A 19,532-nucleotide genomic window follows, 5' to 3' on the forward strand; every position below is an offset into this window, starting at 1 on the left:
TATTTCATATTAGGCTATTGGCTATGAATTAACACACAAAATACTGATCCCACTCCAAATATGAAGAGGAACTATTCTGAACGATTACAATTAAAGTTACTAACCATATGATAAATTATTTCAATGTCAAAAAAATGGCAAACACAACCAATTAACTCTGTCTCTATTGCCATGTACCTGGATTTAGGTTCTGCTTATATAAAATGGACTAATACAGATTCAGATTTTACTCTTTGCTACTTGTAAGAACATCTAATTTACAACAAACAAAAGGCAATTCACCTAAAAAGAGTTGAAAGTGACTGTTTGCTAACCGTTCGTTTGCCCTTCTGAGCTGAAGCAAATTTCTTCCCCCGAGAATTATGATTTTCACCATCTAACTTCTTGTTTACTTCATCAATACTATGTTCTTGTTGCAAGGAATCATACTTATCTGTGAATTTGTGATCCTTAGTAGCCACATTATTCATCAAAAGATTCAAAGGGTTAATGACAGCATTCTTTTTCTCCTTTCCTGTTGCGTCGCGACAGTGTTGTTGATATTTCACCTCTTCCAGCAGCATCCTTATTTCATCCTTCGGCAACTGAGCATCCTCACCCTTAAATTTCTTCATAGTGACAGTTTCCCTCACTCTATCCAGTTCCTGACTGAGACAATATGTATCATCAATCAAATCTTGCTTCTTGACAGCCAACTCCTCGTAGTGCTCAGCAGCAACAATCTTCTGCTTCTTAGTTACTGCCTCCACCAAATCACTACATCCCTCGTGATTTAACCTTTTCTTCTCAAAAATATCGTGTTGGAGTTGATAATTTTCATTAAGCAAGTTATCATCTGACACAAACTTCAGCTTCATTAGCTTCAAATTTTCAAGGAAATTCTCGTGGGAAGCATCTTCCTTCTGTTGACCATCAACTCCAAGCAGGATATGTTTTCCCTCTTTGATCACTTTAACACCCTGGGTGACTCTAGGAATTATGGTATCAAGGATAACTTTGCCAAGAAGAAACCTTGTCTCACACATATTTCCTTTCCCAAGAGAAACGTAATCTATCCTGTAAACGTCCTTCCTAGTTTTGAGAGACGTAACATCTTTCACTAGAATGTCAAACATTAGCTCGACAGCCCTGCCCATTTTGTTTGATACAAAGACCTGCAAAGCAGACATCTCCATTACAGTCAAGAAAAACTCGTTAAAATAATAATAAGAGCAATTACCATTCTGATAGCCTATTAAACACTTCTCAAGTAGGAGGGCACGAGAATTAAAGTCTACTAGATTTGCTTCTCCGTTTCTCCCCATTTTATTTTACAACAACATACCCAGTGTAATCCCACAAGTGAGGTCTGGGGAGGGTAGTGTGTACACAAACCTTACCCCTACAAGGTGGAGAGGTTGCTTCCAATAGACCCTCGGCTCAAGTGAAAGCATTACAAAGCAGTTCGAAAAAAGAAAACAATGGAAGTGAAGAAGTCGAGACAAAATGCTGAATAAAGCATGACAAGCATACTAAAAAAGAACAGTCACTACCACAAAATAACACGATAATTGAATGGAAAAGAAACAGTAAATAGTAACAGAAATGGAACCACAAGAAACTCCTAGAGTAATACTACGACTATTGGTATGAATGACAAAGTGAGACAACTCTCAACTACCTAACTGACCTTCTACCCTAATCCGTGTCCGCCATTTATCTTCAAATCAAGAAATAAAATCATGACCATATGCACAACTAGTATTTACTTTGTGGATAAGCTGAGCTGCTTTCTCAATGAATCTATTAGGGCTGTTTATGATGGAGAGGAAGAGAGGGAGGGAGTTGCATTTATTCCAAGTCCTAAATTTCCAAAAAAAGTTAGATGAAAGATACTATGTTGTTTACGAAATAAATAAAAACCTTTACATTAGGTTCAGAGATACTGGTCCATTTTGTTGCAGGAAACCTGAATCACTAACTTCATAAGTCACAAAATTTACATAGAAACAGGGTTTAACAAGCTCCTTGCGAGTATAATGAGCTAGATTCTACGTTAGGAAATTGCCGATGCATGCCTTTTAATAGTATCTAAGAACGTATTTAATCCTTTTCCGTCCATGGAATGCACTGCAAAAAGGTTTAGAAAGATCTATGTCTTGTTGTATGAAGGAATTAAGTAACTCATAGCAAGTATTACTAAATGTTTGACCTTTCCATAATCACAGATTAAGAAACAGACTTGACGAAAAAATAATAAGTCAACCATATTCAAGCCATTAAAAGTTAATTACTCGTTTATCAATAGAAAATTCCACATAGAATTATCGATCACACATTTTCCCCATATTATTATTGGAAAATGATTAATGCAGCTTCTGCTTTCAGATAGGAATAGAAATTAGTCTATTTAACACTTGGGTAAACAGCATGAACTAAATTTGGATCTTCCACAAAAGTCGATCATTACTCTGAAGAACCATATGGGTGAAAAATAAACTGTACAGTGTACCCAAACAAAGTGAAAAAACAAGACAGACAAACTGTATTGGTGTAAACAACAGTTACATTTAGAAGTCAAAGTATGTTTACCCACCAAACCAGAGCATGGGGCACCTGGGAACTTGGACATTGCTTCCAGGAGGCTGTCCCTGTCGGTTAAAATGTTTATAGATTTTTGGACTTGCACTGCCAGCTGTGCAACTTTTTTTGCAAGTTCATCATCTGAAATGGAGCCTTGAGAATCAGAGAATTCTGGTCCATAAACAGCTGCATCTTCAGAATGCTTTTCTGCAAATTTAACAGCTTCCTTCCAATTTGCGTGATACAATACAGAAGCAAAAGTCAGGATGACAAGCACATGTTGGGGATGTGTGATCAATGCCATATGAAACACCAAGAGTGCAACCCTGTCATGCACATCATTGAAAAGGAAAATTTTGTCAATTATCCCAATTCCCAGCTGTAACAAGGAGTTCTCTCAATATTAGTGCAGGTCAATTCATCTAAAGTCTACTGTTGAATTCGTGATAGCAAAGTGGTCTAAGTCAGTAGAATCCACTATTGTGACAGTAGGAAGGTAGACTATGAGCTGCAACATCTGCCGTGAAGTAGAGTTAGAAACATGACTCCAAAGGTTTCATATGCTGAATGCAATGGATCAGCACAATTGAACTATGGAATACGCCAGAGTAAATGTGCTATACAATGAAAGCACCACATAAAAAAAACAAATCTTTAAATGTCTAAATTGGCCCTAATTTGCAATTTAAAAAACAAAAAATGAAGGAAGCTACGTAGAAGTATTATCTGAGATGCACTAAGAAATTCTAGTAGTGATGATGCTGACTTGGGCTTTTGAAGTCAGGAAGGCAATAAATGCTTCAACTAGCAGTGTCCAGAAATTAAAATGTAAAACGATAGACACAAGAAGATGCTTGTTTACTATTCTTACTGTTGCACGTTGTCCTGACTATGAAAATTCTGTAGTAGATGAAGGCTCGATGGCTTTACTTCAACACTTAACACTGAAATTATATGCCTATTCCTTCGTAAAGGGAGGAGAAGTGCAAGCTCCCAAACCCATAGGAACTATATTTAACATTGCCTTATCATATAAATAACAAATGCATTCATTCGCTAGCCATGTGAAAGCTTAAACAAGACATCTTAAACCAAAAACAACTCACACCACAAAGTAAGAGAGAAGGGTATTAGAAGGTGTCCACAGGATAACAATATATCATTGATTAGGAATGAACACTTGTTTAGTTCAAAGCATAAAAAGATTAGGAATGACCACTTGTTTGGTTCAAAGCATAAAGATAACCAAAAGAGATGACTGCAAGGTCCACCCTTAGCTTAACAACAGCAGGATTTCAGCTAGTCAATCTCAGAAATTCTTCCTATCCAAGTCAGCACTTGACACCAAGCAAAGCATAATAGCTCTGTTATACAGTTGCAAGGTACTATGATAGAAGAGATGATAAAAAATAATGGATCTTCCAATTAGACAAGTCCAGAACCACAGAGAAACTTATATATCAAATTACAGCTCTAAAAGCAGCAGTAGATACAATAATATCCAAAAATGAAGACTATCCCTATTAGGGAGAAAGTGTCAGCAAAGAAGAGACAGGGGTATGGAAAGCAAAAGCCTCATGGAGATCAAGAATCCAATAATCAACATATCTGCACCAGAGCTCAGAATAAAAGCAAAAGGAACTCGACTCATATGATAAAGCTACAGCAATGTCACGTCACAGGCACAATATTATATGTCACTAACTATTTGGAAGGGTGAGAAAACAATCAAATGCCAAAATGAGACAAAAAACCTCAAAAAAAATTCATGTCATTAGACCAAATGCTTTATTTGAAAAAAATATAATATCAACTCACCACACACTATCATGCGAAGGTTGACCACAGGTGACCAATTGATCCAAGCTGGAAAATAATTTCTGAAGAAAGCCATGACTGATAAATTATATGCTTAAAACACAAGTGAAAGAACCAACAAAATATTACTTTAGAAAATGAATATGCCCACATGCGCATGCAACATACACAGGAAAAGCTAATTAAGGACTTATAAATTTTTTCAGAGTTATAAAATGAGTCGAAGCAATAAAGAGCATACCATCAGCATCACAGAACTTTTACCCAATTGTTTACTAGCCTGTTGAGTAAGGTATGTCCCCTGAAAATGATATACATGCACATCAAGCTATTTCCACAATTCTTAAAAGGTGTACCATTTTGTCAGCAGCCAAAATTAGATGCAGGTCATGCAGCAATATGGACATACATGAAATGGCAACACAATCTCAAGGATATTGTATCTCTGAAGTAAAGAAAGAGAAGGCTCTGCAGCCCCATATGACATCATATAGTTCAGTTCCATCATTATTCTAGGCTGCAAGCACAATAAACAGAGAAATATCAGTGAAAATGGAGCATATGATGTAGAGAACTCCCTTAGGAGAACAGGAACGTTTAGGGCTTCAGGGATGTTCAACAATGAGAAGAAGGGACAAATAACAAAGAGAAAGGCAAACATTGGGGGAAAAGATGAAGAGAATGATTAAGCCAGATAAATAACTTAACCAGAAATCATTGTTTATACATTGGACAAGCTCATGATGGCTGACGAGAGTTCATGCATAGCATCTTCTATCTCCTTTGTAAAGGATAAGTTAAGACGGGCAGCCAATCTCAAGCCACGCAAGATTCTTGCTGAGAAAAAAGAATCCAAGATTAGTTCCATCATATTAACAATTAGGGTTAAATTCATGTTGCCCCCATCTATCCTTGAATTCAACATTGCCATCCCCTTTCTACTTTTACTTACTCTTAAAGCGTTCTAACTCTACGTTGTGCCAAATTGATTGGCAGCAAAACGCCGAAAATCCTTTTGTTCTTTGCTAACAAAGAGAATTTCCCTAAATCTTAAAACCTCATGTTACCCCATGTTTACACCTTGTGTGTTAGGGTTTACCCTGAATTTCCACCATATTTGATTTTCTACCATAACTAGAATTACCTTTCTTGGTGGAAAAAGTTTCCTTGTTGGAAAAGATCTGTGCCATATTTAGGTTATTCCTTTCTTGGAGGAAAAGTTTAGACCTCTATAAATCAACCACCAAATGATCTTCCGTAGTACTCTATCATATGCTTTCTCTAAGTCAATAGATAATACCACGCAGATTTTTCTTCCTTTCGCGCTAGCCATCAATCTAATAGCCTACATTCTAGATCTACATGGCATGTTCCAAATTGAATTTCTTTCATTCTTGCTGTGTTCTTAAGTTTATGCTCTAGCCCTCTTTCCCAGAGTTCCACAATGTTTTCATAAATTTTCTAATCCTAATATAGTAGTGTTGCAAACAATAATAGACATAACAGTCTCATGGGAACTTAAAACTATGCCAAAGGAGGGCAACAACTTTTTGGAGGAGGGGAAGCTACAAGAGAAGTGAACAGCTAAGGGATTAAGAGTATTGCTGAAATAAGAACATTTCCCCATGAGAATCTGACGGTCCATCATGAAATTGTTTGAAGTAGTTAAAAAATTAAAGATCTATAATGTTAAGTATACTAAATAACTGTTTAGTGTTGCAATAAGCAAAATGAGTGATGGATGAAAGGGGTCCAATGAATTTAATCCAATAAAATAGTAATGCTTCCAACCCAAATTAAGTTTTAACTTTGTGTAGTCATTAAGGAAAAAGGTTGAACATGTGTATGTTTTGATTTGTAATGAATAGTAAAATAAGCAAATACAAAAATAAAGTATATATTCCTTTCGGAATGGAAGAAGTATGATACTAAGTCTCAATTCATGACAAACTTTTGAATAATTGCACCTACCACAATCTTCTCCAAATGACAAGTGAGCAGGCACCAAAGTCCGTAGCTGAATTCATATCAAAATAAACCTTTTCAAATTCCAACACATCAAAGGAATTGGTTTCCATTACATACTTGAAGATAATTTTAATAAAGTACATATGTGAAGATAATAATCTCACCTTTAACGATCTTAGGTCCTGCATTGCATTGGCATAATCATAGATTCTATTCACGAACGGGTTGAAAAATAAGCTGTTTCCATGATTTTAGAAACATAATAATGAGTTAAATAGCACCCAAAAACTCAAAAATTTAGGTATCTATCAATCACCACTACAACCAAAACTAATCATCCCGCAGGCCATAACTTGTGAACTTCAAATAAAGCATATTGTCTGGCCCAATTTTCTCTAGTATGTAAAAAATAGGTTCATAGAACAAAAAGAATAGACATTTTACATGTAACCTACATATGGATACCAGGTAGTACAATTCATTCTTATTTTGTGGAGGATTCTCCATTGAAAGATACTGATAAAGACATCAGTTTAATGTTCATTTATAAAATATTTGTTACCTTCTTCAGAAAAAAAAAAAGGAATCAGTTTAACATCTAACACAGAGAATATCAATATGTATTACATAATTACATTTAGCAAAATAAATTGCTTAGTTTAGCTTCCCAAAATGCTATAATGCTCTAGAACAGCTGTTAATTCATATCTCACCAGCATGCCATGGTAACAACTGTGTTATAACATTAACCAAGTTCATTGAAATAGAATAGGGTTTAATATCTTCAGTTTTTTGCCTTTTTACCAAAATCTACTTGCAGATGCTAAGAATAAGGACAGGATCAAGTGAACTAAATAAAGCACCTAGAACATCACCAACAACTTGTTGAAAAAACACTACAATTATATACCAATCCAGTTGACTATCTCTCTCTTCCTGCAGTCCCAACCATCCAAGAAAATGAGCAACAGCCAGTTCCAACTTCTTAGTTATAGCCCCGAAAACCGTTAACAGTTTCCTCTCAACTTTTCTCATCCAAAAAAAGATGAAATGTATAAACCACTGGATCATTTGTTCATAATTAACACTGAGTCATCAATGATCCCATGTGGTGAAATCAAATGCAGCATAGCAGTACCCTTAACAAGTAGAATTCCTGTCTTAGCAACTAAAATCAATGGTGCTTGATATTTAAAAAATAAATTCAGTTTCTTTGGGAAACATAAGTTCTTGAAATACCAAAAATGATCTAAACTTAGATTTCTGGCAAACTAAATCAAACGCCGCATAGCAGTACCCTTAACAAGTAGAATTCCTGTTTTAGCAACTAAAATCAATGGCGCTTGATATTTTAAAAATAAATTCAGTTTCTTTGGGAAACATAATTCTCAAAATACCAAAAATGATCTAAACGTATATTTCTAGCAAACTAATTCTTTGCAAAATCAACCCATCTCTTCCACTCTGACTCTTTAACTTTCAACCAATTATATTAAAAATCTAGAAAGAACAAAAGTTAGTTCATCTGAAAAGTATACAATTGTCGCTTAATCCAATAAAATTCGTGTACTTTTCTGGTTTAATCCACATTTTAAATGATAGATGTGTCTTCATAATGATCCAAGGTTTGAGTGATAGCTTCATAATTGTTGGGTGCATTGAAGGGAACTTTTTGATGTATAAACCATTTAATCCAAATATAAATATTTCTTAAAAAAAAAAAATCAGAAATTAAAAATGTAGAATTGTTCATATCCTAAATAGAGCCACAGCAGGGAGAACTCAAGGATGGAAGTTCACAAAACTTCCCTCTTGCAACAATTAGTTCCTCCACATTTTAGTCAAAATTTTAGATAGTTCTAAATTCGTTGTCCTTTCCGGATTATTTAGCATAGTAGATCAACACCAGCGCCAAAAAATCAAAATGGCAAAAGTTTGAACTGAGCAACAAATCTGGATGTTATGAATCAAATTATCCTTCTTTTTCTTTTCCTTTTTTTTTTTTTGTGTGGAGAGGGGGGGAATGGGATTAAGTCCCGAACTAAAAGTTATAACCTTTGCTATGCCTTCTTTCCCCATGAGAAGTCCACAGAACATTTTTAGCTCCATCCCCTTAAGAAAATACAAAACAAAAGGTACCTGTTAATAGTGAAGTCTCTGTGCATGGAATTGTTCCAGAGAATGAAATCTTTCTCAGGACATCCCTTAGGCATTTTAGGAACTAAGGGTGCCTCTTCCTTTTCAGCATGTTTTGCCACAGTATCAAAACTTGATACCTGCAGTAATTGGAATATGAAGTACTTCAGTAGCTGCGATTGTAACAAGGGTTCCAGGTCTCTAATTTATCTTCTACTTTTTTGAGATTGATCTCTAATTGTCTCTTCACTTAAACAAAAGGAGATTTTCCTGTGGTCTGGATACCAAATCAGAATGTTCTTCCTTCTTCTGTGGTGATCAAAATGGTAAAATTTTAAAAAAAAAATAATGTGACTTGCAACTCGAGCACTTCTCACTTCACCAAACATTAGTTGAATTTTTTTTGAAATTCTTATTTAAGTTAAAATATATATTTGTTGGTACAGCATAATGTGTACAATGGGAAATTGTTTGTGCCCATACCCAACCATAGATGTATAGAAAGGTAGCCCAATTAGTATCCCAAAGGAGTTGTGCCAACCTCAACTATAGAACCTTTGACATGCACTCTACATATTGGAAATATTCGTCCAACTATTTCACAACGACGAAATTGCTTTTTTATCTGCAAAAGATATGATAGCATAAATGTTAGAGCCGAACTATGCGTTACTGAAACCTAATGTAGTTGTCTCATAACTAGGTGATGATTTCACATTCATCAAGAACCTGTCGAAGTGTTGCATTTGTGATTATATCAAAATCTTTTGGTATTCTATTGAGAATTAGATCTCTGACACATCCACCAACCAGGTACGCTTCAAACCCTGTATATTGAGGTTTCGGTCACAGGATAATCGATTAAAAAGAAAGGCATACATATGATCTTAAAAAAAAAACAGGAGACTTGCAAATGGAGTGGTATGGGATAAGGGTGGAAAACTTAGGGTTTTTATATCCAAGCAAATTATTAGGTTACGTTAAAGTGTGTTGAGATTCACAACATGCCTGGACACAAGGAACTTGAGTCAAAGAATATTCAACTAATTGGTTGACATCTCTCTACCACTAGTACTTCATTCCATTACATGCATCAGGGATAATAGAAAAGATCCCAGATTATGTGTTTTCAATGCTCATGCACAACAGATGTAAAAGAAATTGTAGGATATTCTCAAATATTCTACTTTTTCAGAAGCGTCTAGAATATTCCTACTTCATTGTTAGTACTTACCATTATTGTGCAAACATGGCCTAAGTTGGCTTCTCTCCGGTTTAACACACTTGATTTTATTGATTCAACTCTGAGTACCGCAACAAAAATCCCGTTTACCAATCAAATGCACTTGATCTTTGAAGAGGCAGTCACCTTTTTGACGTGGGGGTGGGGGGATGGAGTGGGGAGTGGAGGAAAAGAATTGGTTTTGCCTCGCTCATGACAGGTACAATTCAAAACAAAAAACAGTTTCAACATTTGAAAGTAAATTGATAAGTTTGAGGTCCCATAGTTATGTAACACATACTCGGGTAGCCAGACCAGAATGATCGAACACAACAAAAAATTATCACCTTCACCATGCAGAATCTTCAGAACAACCCGGGGAGATGGTGGTATCATTGATCTACTAATCCCAAAGTTCCTAGAGTCCAGCTTCCTCCATTTTGAGAAGTCAATTTGACCTGAATCATAACCATCACATATCATAATTCAACTCCTTACTCCACAAATAACATTTTCATTCAATCACAAGTTTGCAGCACTGCCTCTCCTACCCAATGTTTGCAGATCATCTATCATAGCCAATGAAAACAGACTAGCCGAAAACAAAGTCAGTCTTTATTCTTTCTCTTTGGTCAATAATTTTCTCAATTTTGTGCCAAGGGTCTATCAAAAACAACCTCTCTACCTTGCAAAAAAGGAGAAATGTAGATGTCCCAGTAAGGAGGTGTGGGAGGTTGGCAATGGTGGGCGTTAGCAGAGGTCGAGCCTGGCCAAGTGTTAGATAAAGTTCGATCACTATAAGTTAGGATAGTGATCTCTACTAGTCAGGATAGATAAGTTCTGTTAGCTACATTTTAGGAAATACGGTGAAGTGTTGTTAGCTATATTATCTCCCCTATTCTTTTATAGCTTGTTGTAAACAACTGCGTATATATTCAGCAATTCTACTCAATAAAATACATTGAATTCCCTCAACATCTGATTGTGTAACATGGTACCAGAGCCTACTATGGAATCATAACTTCTCAACTTTCAGATTCCACCTCACAACAACCACCTTAACCACTCCAAGTCTTTTTGCTACTATACTCCATGCTCAACTTTCTTTTTTGATAAAACTCAAACCAACAAACTACCTGACTTGGAAAACTCAACTTGTTCCCATCATCAAATGTTACAATCTATTCAATCATATCAATGGTACATCAGCACCTCCTTCCACCATCATCAATACCAAAATAAATCACTCATAAGCAAATTCTAATTATCTAAAGTGGTTGCAAGAAGACCAACTCCAACAAGTTGGAACTTATCATCTTTAATAGAGGAATTTTTTCCTTATGTGACTGGTTTATATACTGCCTTTGAAGCTTAGACCGCTCTCTCGAACGAATTTGGCATCAGCAACAACGCTAAAAGAGTCCAATTACACATCACCTTGCAAAACATGACTCTTGGTGACAAACACTGGCTTAATTTTTTCTCGAAGCTAAAGCTATCGTTGATGAGCTTGCTGCGGCTGGCACACCTCTGTCTCCTGATGAATTCAATGCCATACAACAACAATTGTTGTCTGTTAATAAATTTGCTAAAGACAATCAATGTTCTTTTAATTAGACTCTGATGGGTTTACTGTGAAGCATCAGACAGATAAAAAGGTGTTGTTGCAGGGAATAGCTGAGGACGGAGTTACAGGCTTCCTATTGCTGCATTAGAGGACATTACAGGATAGAGCAAAGCTTTTAAATCAGCTCGGACTGTTGCACCCGATTGGCATGCTCGGCTTGGTCATCCTCAACAATCAACAATCATCTTTCTTGTTAATAAGTTCTATTTGCCTAGTATTCAATATAATCAGTTGGCCATATGAAGCTTGTTGTTTAAGCAAACATAGTCAGATTTCTTTATCAATCATAGGCTCTATTGCTAGTAAGCCATTGGAATTGATTCATGGAGATGTATGGGGACCAGCACCTAACTTACCTTTTTATGGAGAAAGTATTGTGTTCTATTTGTGGATTTATTATTGGTTATTTCCAATTAAACAAAAAAATAAGGTTTTTCTACTTTTGTCGAATTCCACAAACTGATTGAAAACCAGTTTCAAACCAAAATCATTAATTTCCAATTAGATTGGGGAGGTAATTTTTGTACTGTCAATACTTATCTGAAGGAAAATGGTATTAAACATCGCATTCTTTGTCCTCCTACACATCAGCAAAATGGTCAAGTTGAAAGGAAAATCAGACACCTAATGGATACATGCCTCACCCTGCTCGCTCATTGTGCAGTTCCATCCAGATTTTGAAACTTCGTTATGCACGCCACTACATACTTAATTAACAGGCTCCCTATTCAAGTGCTTCACCATGTCTCAACATTTGAAAAACTTCATGGCACTTCACCAGATTATGAATTTCTCCGTGTCTTTGGCTGCACGGTCTATCCTTTGTTACGACCCTACAATCAACACAAGTTCTCCTACAGAACTGCAGCTAGTGTTTTTCTCGAGTATGCTAAGGACCATCATGGGTATGTCTGCTTCAATCCTCATGATAATAAAATTTATCTTAGTAGACATGTTCATATTGATGAAACTCGTTTCCGTATTAGGAGAAAAAGTTGTCTGATTCCTCTATCCTAGGCACTCTTCTAAAGCAATTCAATTCCACTCCTTGGCTCACATTAATTGCGTCAATACCGCAACCTGACACAATTGTACCATCATCTTCGACACTTTCACATAATTTTGTAGATTCTTCCAACGACAATAATTCTAGTTTAAGCTTCTCATCTTCTAGTGCTTCTCAAGATAATATTAATTCTCCTTCGGAGCAGCAACTGAATGTCCTTCCAACTCCTACTGAGCCATCACAACCACCTGGATGCACTCATCCAGTGGTTCTAAGGAAAAATCCAAAGAAGAAGAAAACACTGGCTTTCATGTCTGTTTTGGATGGTAAGGTTATTCCTCAGTTACTCTTTCAGAACCAACATGCTATAGAAAAGCACTCAAAGTTCCATTATGCAGAAAGGCTATGAGCTCTCAAATAATTGCTTTGATACAACATCAAACATAGGGACTTGTTCCTAAACCATCACATTCTAATATTGTGAGTTGCAAATGGGTTTTCTGACTCAAACACCATCTTGAGGACAGCATCGACCGGTGCTAGGCTCACTTGGTAGACAATGGCTATAATCAAGTTGAGGGAATAGATTATGATGCCACTTTCTGTAACATCTCGCAATTTGAAATAGATAGGAAGAAGCTAATAATTGGAAATAGTCATTTTTTGGAAAGAATGAAAATCTGGAAATTTGTTTAAGTTAAGAAAAGTTGAGTTTTGGTCAACGTCAAACGGCCATAACTCCTAGCTCAAGATGAGTTAGGCGTACTTCCAGATATGGTTGGAAAGCTCTTAGAATGATCTTTCCAACACCGCCGAGTTTGCGCGATTCCGAGTCCGTATGAGTAAGTTATGCCCTTTGGAAGTTGGGTTGTTCAAATAAGGAAATGTCCAATCCGGATTTTTGAAGGGTATTTCAGTCTTTCCCTTATCCAATTAATTAAATTCGTTTTAGTGAATGAATTAAGGGTCTAAACTGAACTTGGTCAGTTTTACGCTCTAGGAAAAGAGTTAGGGTTTTAGAGAAGAGGAAAGAAGAGGAGAAAAGAGAAGGAGAAGCAAGGAAATCGTCAAGTTCGTCAAGTTTAGCTTGTGGATTTCGTCGGGGGTGATCCCTACAAGGTATGTGAGATCACATAGCATTGGGTTAGTTCACCCACGCGCCAACCATGATTTAATTCAGCGAATTTAAGTCTTTCAAAGTTTAGAAATTGAGTTCTTGATGAACATTGTTGAAGGTTTCGTTTGAATTCTTGTGGGTTGTGTTGTTGAAGTTTCTTGCGATTTGATTCATGTTTCCGGGTGTAACTTCGGTTTGAATATTATATATTGAGGGTATAAATGATTCTAAGCGTTTGGGGAAAGAACCATTGAAGTTTAGAGGGTTTAGAGTTGAAAAACAAAGGAGAAAAGTCGTCAAACGCCTGGGGAAGGGGGTGGGGGGTCGCACCAGCCAGCGCGCCCCAAAGCAGCCTCTGAATGTAGGGCTCTGGGGCGACGCGCCAGCCAAAGCTCCCCAACTTGCCCTCTGAATTTTGAGGGTTGGCGCCCCGCGCCTCTTAGAGCGCAGGGATGCCAGTTCTCCCCATTCCTCCCCTATCTTTTCGTACTAGTTCCTTAGTGATGTAACTATGTTTTCTAGTTGATTCCAACACTCTAAGGTACGTCTAAACATCATGAAATCACTCATAAACATGAGATCATGAACCTTGAATTCATACTTCAATTCAAGGAAAGTTAAGAGTCAAGTCTAGAAGTTAAGAAGCAAGTCAAGAAAAGTTTATAAAGTTTTCAAAAGTCTTTCACAAACGTTTTAACTTTGTTTTAAGACTTAAAGTTCAAGTTAAGCAAAGAGTAAAGTTTGAAGTGCATTTTCTTCAAAAGAGCATATCGGGACTATGTATTCCCAAAGAGTAAATGTTTTCACATTTAAACAAGAAAGGAAATTGAGATTTCCAAAAGAGCCTTTGAGTTAGTTTTCAGTAAAGAGTAAGAGTAAAGTTCATTCTTCAAAGATTATACGGGAACTAAGTATTCCTAAGAGTTAAAATGTTTTCACATTTGAGCAAGAAAGGAAACTGAGATTTCCAAGAGAGCTTTTAAGCTAAGTTTTTGAGTAATTATCTCAAACTGAAGAAAGAGTTTTGTTTTTACAAACATATGAGTTAAAGTATATTTTGGGAGTAGTATTGAGCACCGATATGGGGACGAGCTTGAGTTCAGATAACTCACGTCTCCATAAACCATGTAGCCATCATGGGTAGAAAAGGGTCATACTTTTTAGATGAATCCTTTAATGCTTTTTAGCATAGACTAGTGGGTCCACTTAGTGAGTTAGGTCATATACCCCCGGCAAGGTATAGGATGGTCCTTGGCAGCGTGAGGTAAAGTGTTGTATCGTCACTATAGCTCTTAAGTGATGGTTGTAGGTTAGAGAAACTCCCACAGCAGTATTTTGTATTTTTATATACATCAGTTTATTTGTATTTTTACATACATCTCAGAGTTATATGTATCTTTGCATACACACAGAGTTGACATCATGTTTTAAACAGTTTTTCTTTATATTGCACTTGTTTTTAAACTGCTTTATATTGAAATGAGTTCAGTTATGTTGAGTTGAGTTGAGCCGAGCCAGGTAAGTTCTTCAGTTCCTTTCAGATTATTTTCAATCCTATGTTGTGTTTAGCATTCCAACTCACATACTCGTACATTCAATGTACTGATGTCAGTTGGCCTGCATCGTCTTATGATGCAGACGCAGGTAACTAGGATCAGCATCCAGCGCATCGTTGATCCAGTGAGCAGTTCAGAGTCTGTTGGTGAGCCTCTTTGTATTCTGGAGGATCCCTTTTATTACTTTCAGTTTATTATCAGTTCTTTAGGATGTTGTGGGATTTGTCCCAACATCCATCTCAGTTGTTTTAGAGGTTTCATAGATAGTAAATGTTAGTTCATTAGTCATCATTTTGTTATTGGCTTATGTTCAGATTTGAGTTGCCATTTTGGCTAAGTTAAATGTTTATTTTTAAAACATTATGAGTTCAGTTTGAGACATGTTGAGTTATCTTGTATTTGGATTCTCTTTCTTATGTCTAAGTCTTCCGCTGAGTAAGTAAGTCAGGCCAAGGGTTCGCTTGGGGCCAACAATGTTTCTCGAGTGCCAGTCTCGCCCAGGGTGTAGGCTCGGGGCGTGACACTTTCAGTTTGGTTATCAAGACTATAACAGTCTGAGTTGTTCTTTCTTTGGCAATCTCCAATACATGGACTCTTCAGCAATTGGACATTTCCAATGCATTTCTCAATGAAAACTAAGAAGTGGATGTGCACATTTCTCAACCTTTAGGCTTTATTGATCAACAATGTCCTAATTATGTGTGTAAATAGAGGAAATCAATCTATGGCCTTAAACAAGCCTAGGGATGGCAATGGGGCTGGGCGGGCGCAAAGCGGAGCGGGTAATAGTGTTTGTGGGGCAGTGCGGGTTAGTACTTTTGCGGGGCAGGGGGAGTACAAAATATTTTAAAAGAAAAATATTTGGGGCGGGGCGGGTATGGGTTAGGGTTTCCTTTTCTTTGAACTTAAACTAAATTGGGCTTACAGCAATACGACGAAGCGCAATGGAGTGAAGCAAAGAAAAAACTCTGCCTCTCGGAAACTAAATAATGACTCAAAATGTCCTGAATAATTCTTTTCTTAAATAGTCGTAGTGAAGCCTCTCATTTTTGTTTTTATTTTTTTTATTATGTTTCTTAATTTCATTGTTAATATAATAATAACTCGTGATGGTCCATATATGATTAATTTTTAACCCACAAACTATTGATGCCATTTACTAATTTAAAGAGAACTAGAAAAAACTGTTGTTTTAAGTTATAAAGACGGTTGCTTTAGGTTTGCTGTTTGGAATCCTTATTGTTGTAACAGGGCATGGAGAGTTTTTCTGATTTTGTTGAATGTGATTAGTAGTGCCCTCGAGAGTCTTTTGATTTTGTTGAATGTGATTAGTAGTCTAACATCCAAGAATGTGATTAGCAATCTCTTGTAATTGGAATCTCAATTCTTGAATTAAAAAATTCTTGGATTTCATATGTGGAGTTGGATGGAAATATATGTTCAGAATCAGTTTTGGTGCTTCAACTTTCTGTGCATATAGTTTGTGTAGAATTTTATTTTTTTTACAAGTATAGCAATGTGAGTTAAAAGTTGTTAGTGTTTTTAATGATTTTTAGTCAATTTGGTGAATGAATATAACTTGAGTTAAAAGATGTTAGTGTTTTTAATGTCTGCAGGTTCTCCATCCTTGAAGTGAAAGATACCACCTTTGAAATCCGCATCATAGCTATTTAAATAACACACTGCCTTCAACAAAAGAATTAAGCATTGTCAGTCGGGGCGGGGCGGGGCGGGTTCATGTGGAGCGGGGCGGGGCGGGGCAACAAAAAATAATCATGCTATGCGGGGCGGAGCAGGGCGGGGTAAAGACTTTGCAGGTTTATGCGGGTTTAACCCACACCCGCCCCGCCCTTCCCATTTGCCATCCCTAAACAAGCCCCACACGTTTAGTATCACAGGCTCGGTTCTTATATTCAAACCATTGATTTTGCAGGCTCTATTACTCACTCCTCGCTCTTTATCAAACACCAAAACAGTGATATTCTTTATATCCGCATCTATGCCGATGATATTATCATCACAAAGGAGTAACTCAAATGCAGTTCACACATGCATAACTCAATTGTCCAATGAATTCAAGTTGCGAGATCTCAGAAAAATTCACTACTTCCTGGGAATCAAAGTTAGATATCTCAACAATTGTATTATTCTTTCTCAGCAAAAACACCTTCAGGATCTTCTCATCACTACTCACATGGAAAATGCCACACCTGTCAAGTTTCCTATGGCTAGCACATATAACCTGCAACTTCAAGAAGGCGAACCGCTGGTTGATCTCAGGATTTATATGAAAATAGTGGGAGCACTACAATACGCTCATCTAACTCGTCCAGACTTGGCTTCTGCTGTGAACAAATTATGAAAAAATTTATCCGCACCAACAACCACTCACTGGACAGCCTGCAAAAGTGTTCTTCGATGTGTCAAAGCCACCTTGCACCAATGACTGTTTATTACTTCTCACCCAGCTCCCAACTTCAAGCTTTTTGTGATGTTGATTAGGAAGGCAACGCAAATGATAGGAGATCCACAGGAGGTTTTGTTGTGTATATGGGATGAAATTTAATATCATGGTCGAGGTTTTTTCCTCCCGTTCCCCCAAACCCACAACATTCTCCTTATAGGATACCTAGAAAAATGTACCCAGAACAGCCTTGAAGCTAAGAAGCAACCAACAGTTGCTCAATCATTAATCAAGGCTGAGTATCGATCGGTCACAAATACCGCAGTAAAAGTAATTTGGCTTCATTCTCTTCTTCAAGAGCTTAAACAGACAATCCATAATTCCACAGTCAAATGTTGTGAGAGCTTCATATCTACCAGTTAATCCATGTTTTAAGGCACGAACGAAGCATGCGAAGTTGATTTTCACTTTGTCAGAGAACAAGTCAAGGTTGGTCATATATCAGTGCAGTTTATATCCTCTATCAATCAATTAGCAAATATACTTACTAACCCTTTGTCCGCCAGCCGGTTTCAACTCATCAGAGGCAAGCTAAGAATCTTGGAAACACCTTCTTAGCTTGAGGGGGGATATTAGAGATAAAGTTCAATCACTATAAGTTAGGATAGTGATCTCAACTAGTCAGGATAGGTAAGTTTTGTGAGATACTTTTTAGGATAATATGACTAAGTGGTGTTAGCTATATTATCTCCCTATTCTTCTGTAGTTTGTTGTAAACAACATCCTATATATTCAGCAATTCTACTCAATAGAAAACACATTGAATTCTCTCAATATCTGATCGTGTAACACCAAGGAAGTATTGCGGAAGGTGATTAGCCAAGATATGGCGCATCTTGAGCTTACCGAGAACATGAGCTTAGATAGGTAGGTTTGGAGGGCGCGGATTAGAAGAGAAGGTTAGTTGGTAGTTGAGCATTCTCTTGCTTTCCTGCGAGATAGGTTTGGTGGTCGTACATGTACCTACTTTCTTACTAGTAGTATTAGCAATATTCTCTTAGTTTCACGTTCTTCGATTTTAGTTATCACATGTGTCTGTTGGTGCTTTGATTTCACATTATTTGGTTGTTGTTACCGTTCTTTCATCCATATGTTATGTATTGTTTTCTATTTCATATTTATTTCGTCGTTGTTACTGCTTTCATTTCTATATTCCTCTTTCTCATACTGCTTTGAAATGCTTTATTTTAAGACGTGCATATATCATAAACAACATCTCTATCTCTACAAGGTAGGAGTAACATCTATGTTCACTCTACCCTCCTGTGATCCCACTTGTTGTTGCAATCTTTTACCCTAACTATCAACCTACTACAACCGTCCAGCATCATTTATATCCAAGCTTACACGCTTTACCAATCAAATAGGCAAAGTTACAACAGAACAACATAACTTCTAAAAAGCAAAACCGCACAAAAAGCAGAAAGCATCAAAACGTATTAAGCTTATATTTACCTGCTTCTACCACTGATTCAATACCAGAATCAGCAGAAACCTGAGACTCTCGTTCACATTCAGCAAAAGTGTGTTTAAATTTCTGAAACAACATAATTCAGCTAATGTTTACAAACTGTTCGACAATATGCCTGAAAGAAGAAAAAAAATTCATGTAATAGAACGAGTTTACCCAGCACGGCACCTGCAAGTATACAAGGGCTTTGAGTTTGAGGCGCGAGAGTAAGACATTTTCTCTTGTCAAGTTTGATATCGCAGCCATGAAACGTGAGAACTCTACTCTTCTGTACAATAGCAACTGGAGAAGACAGGGGGGCATTTGAGAAGTGAGACCAAAAACAATAGAAAAGTATAAATGATTAATTTTTTCTTTTAATAGGTTTTTTAAATATTTTAAGTTATTAATTATTTTTATTTACGGTACTTATATAGTTTTTAAATATATATAAAAAAAACATATTGCTTCAATGTCTGAATTTACATTCAAAATTTAGAAATTTATATCATAAAAATTTAATTGTGTCGTATAAATCGAGACCAGAAGAGTTATTTTATACTTTTACGGTGTTTCGATCAGCTTCCATATACTAAAGTTAAGATA

General features: G+C 36.6%; 2 protein-coding genes across 4 annotated transcripts in view; one reads left to right on the top strand and one right to left on the bottom strand.

Annotated features, from left to right (window-relative positions):
• The window catches only part of LOC125858581 (HMG1/2-like protein), a 377,596-nt gene that overhangs the window by 112,708 nt on the left and 245,356 nt on the right, over positions 1-19,532 (top strand). The window lies entirely within an intron of this gene.
• LOC125858543 (uncharacterized) lies at positions 73-19,265 on the bottom strand. 2 transcript variants are annotated; one of them, XM_049538349.1, is made up of 14 exons: positions 19,116-19,265; positions 18,932-19,013; positions 10,054-10,164; positions 9,214-9,311; positions 9,026-9,109; positions 8,488-8,624; positions 6,513-6,585; positions 6,352-6,397; positions 5,108-5,217; positions 4,790-4,897; positions 4,622-4,681; positions 4,381-4,442; positions 2,576-2,888; positions 73-1,154 (listed from the first exon to the last, which is right to left on the bottom strand). In XM_049538349.1, the coding sequence occupies exons 1-14, from the start codon at positions 19,248-19,250 to the stop codon at positions 279-281; spliced, it is 2,295 nt and encodes a 764-aa protein (XP_049394306.1). In that variant the 5' UTR covers positions 19,251-19,265; the 3' UTR covers positions 73-278. The 2 variants fall into 2 exon arrangements, with proteins under 2 accessions (XP_049394306.1, XP_049394305.1); XM_049538348.1 differs by having other exon boundaries at positions 19,104-19,259.

The sequence above is a fragment of the Solanum stenotomum genome, chromosome 3 (genome assembly GCF_019186545.1).
Source record: "Solanum stenotomum isolate F172 chromosome 3, ASM1918654v1, whole genome shotgun sequence".
Lineage (NCBI taxonomy): Eukaryota > Viridiplantae > Streptophyta > Magnoliopsida > Solanales > Solanaceae > Solanum > Solanum stenotomum.

What these genes read in the sequence shown, in the direction of transcription:
- LOC125858543 (XM_049538348.1), bottom strand. Translation starts at nt 19,250, where the DNA reads ATGCCCCCCTGTCTTCTCCAGTTGCTATTGTACAGAAGAGTAGAGTTC. An exon ending in AGAGACTTCACTATTAACAG is followed by an intron (nt 6,586 to 8,487) that starts GTACCTTTTGTT and finishes TCATGGAAACAG; the next exon opens with CTTATTTTTCAACCCGTTCG. An exon ending in AGATTGTGTTGCCATTTCAT is followed by an intron (nt 4,682 to 4,789) that starts GTATGTCCATAT and finishes TATCATTTTCAG; the next exon opens with GGGACATACCTTACTCAACA.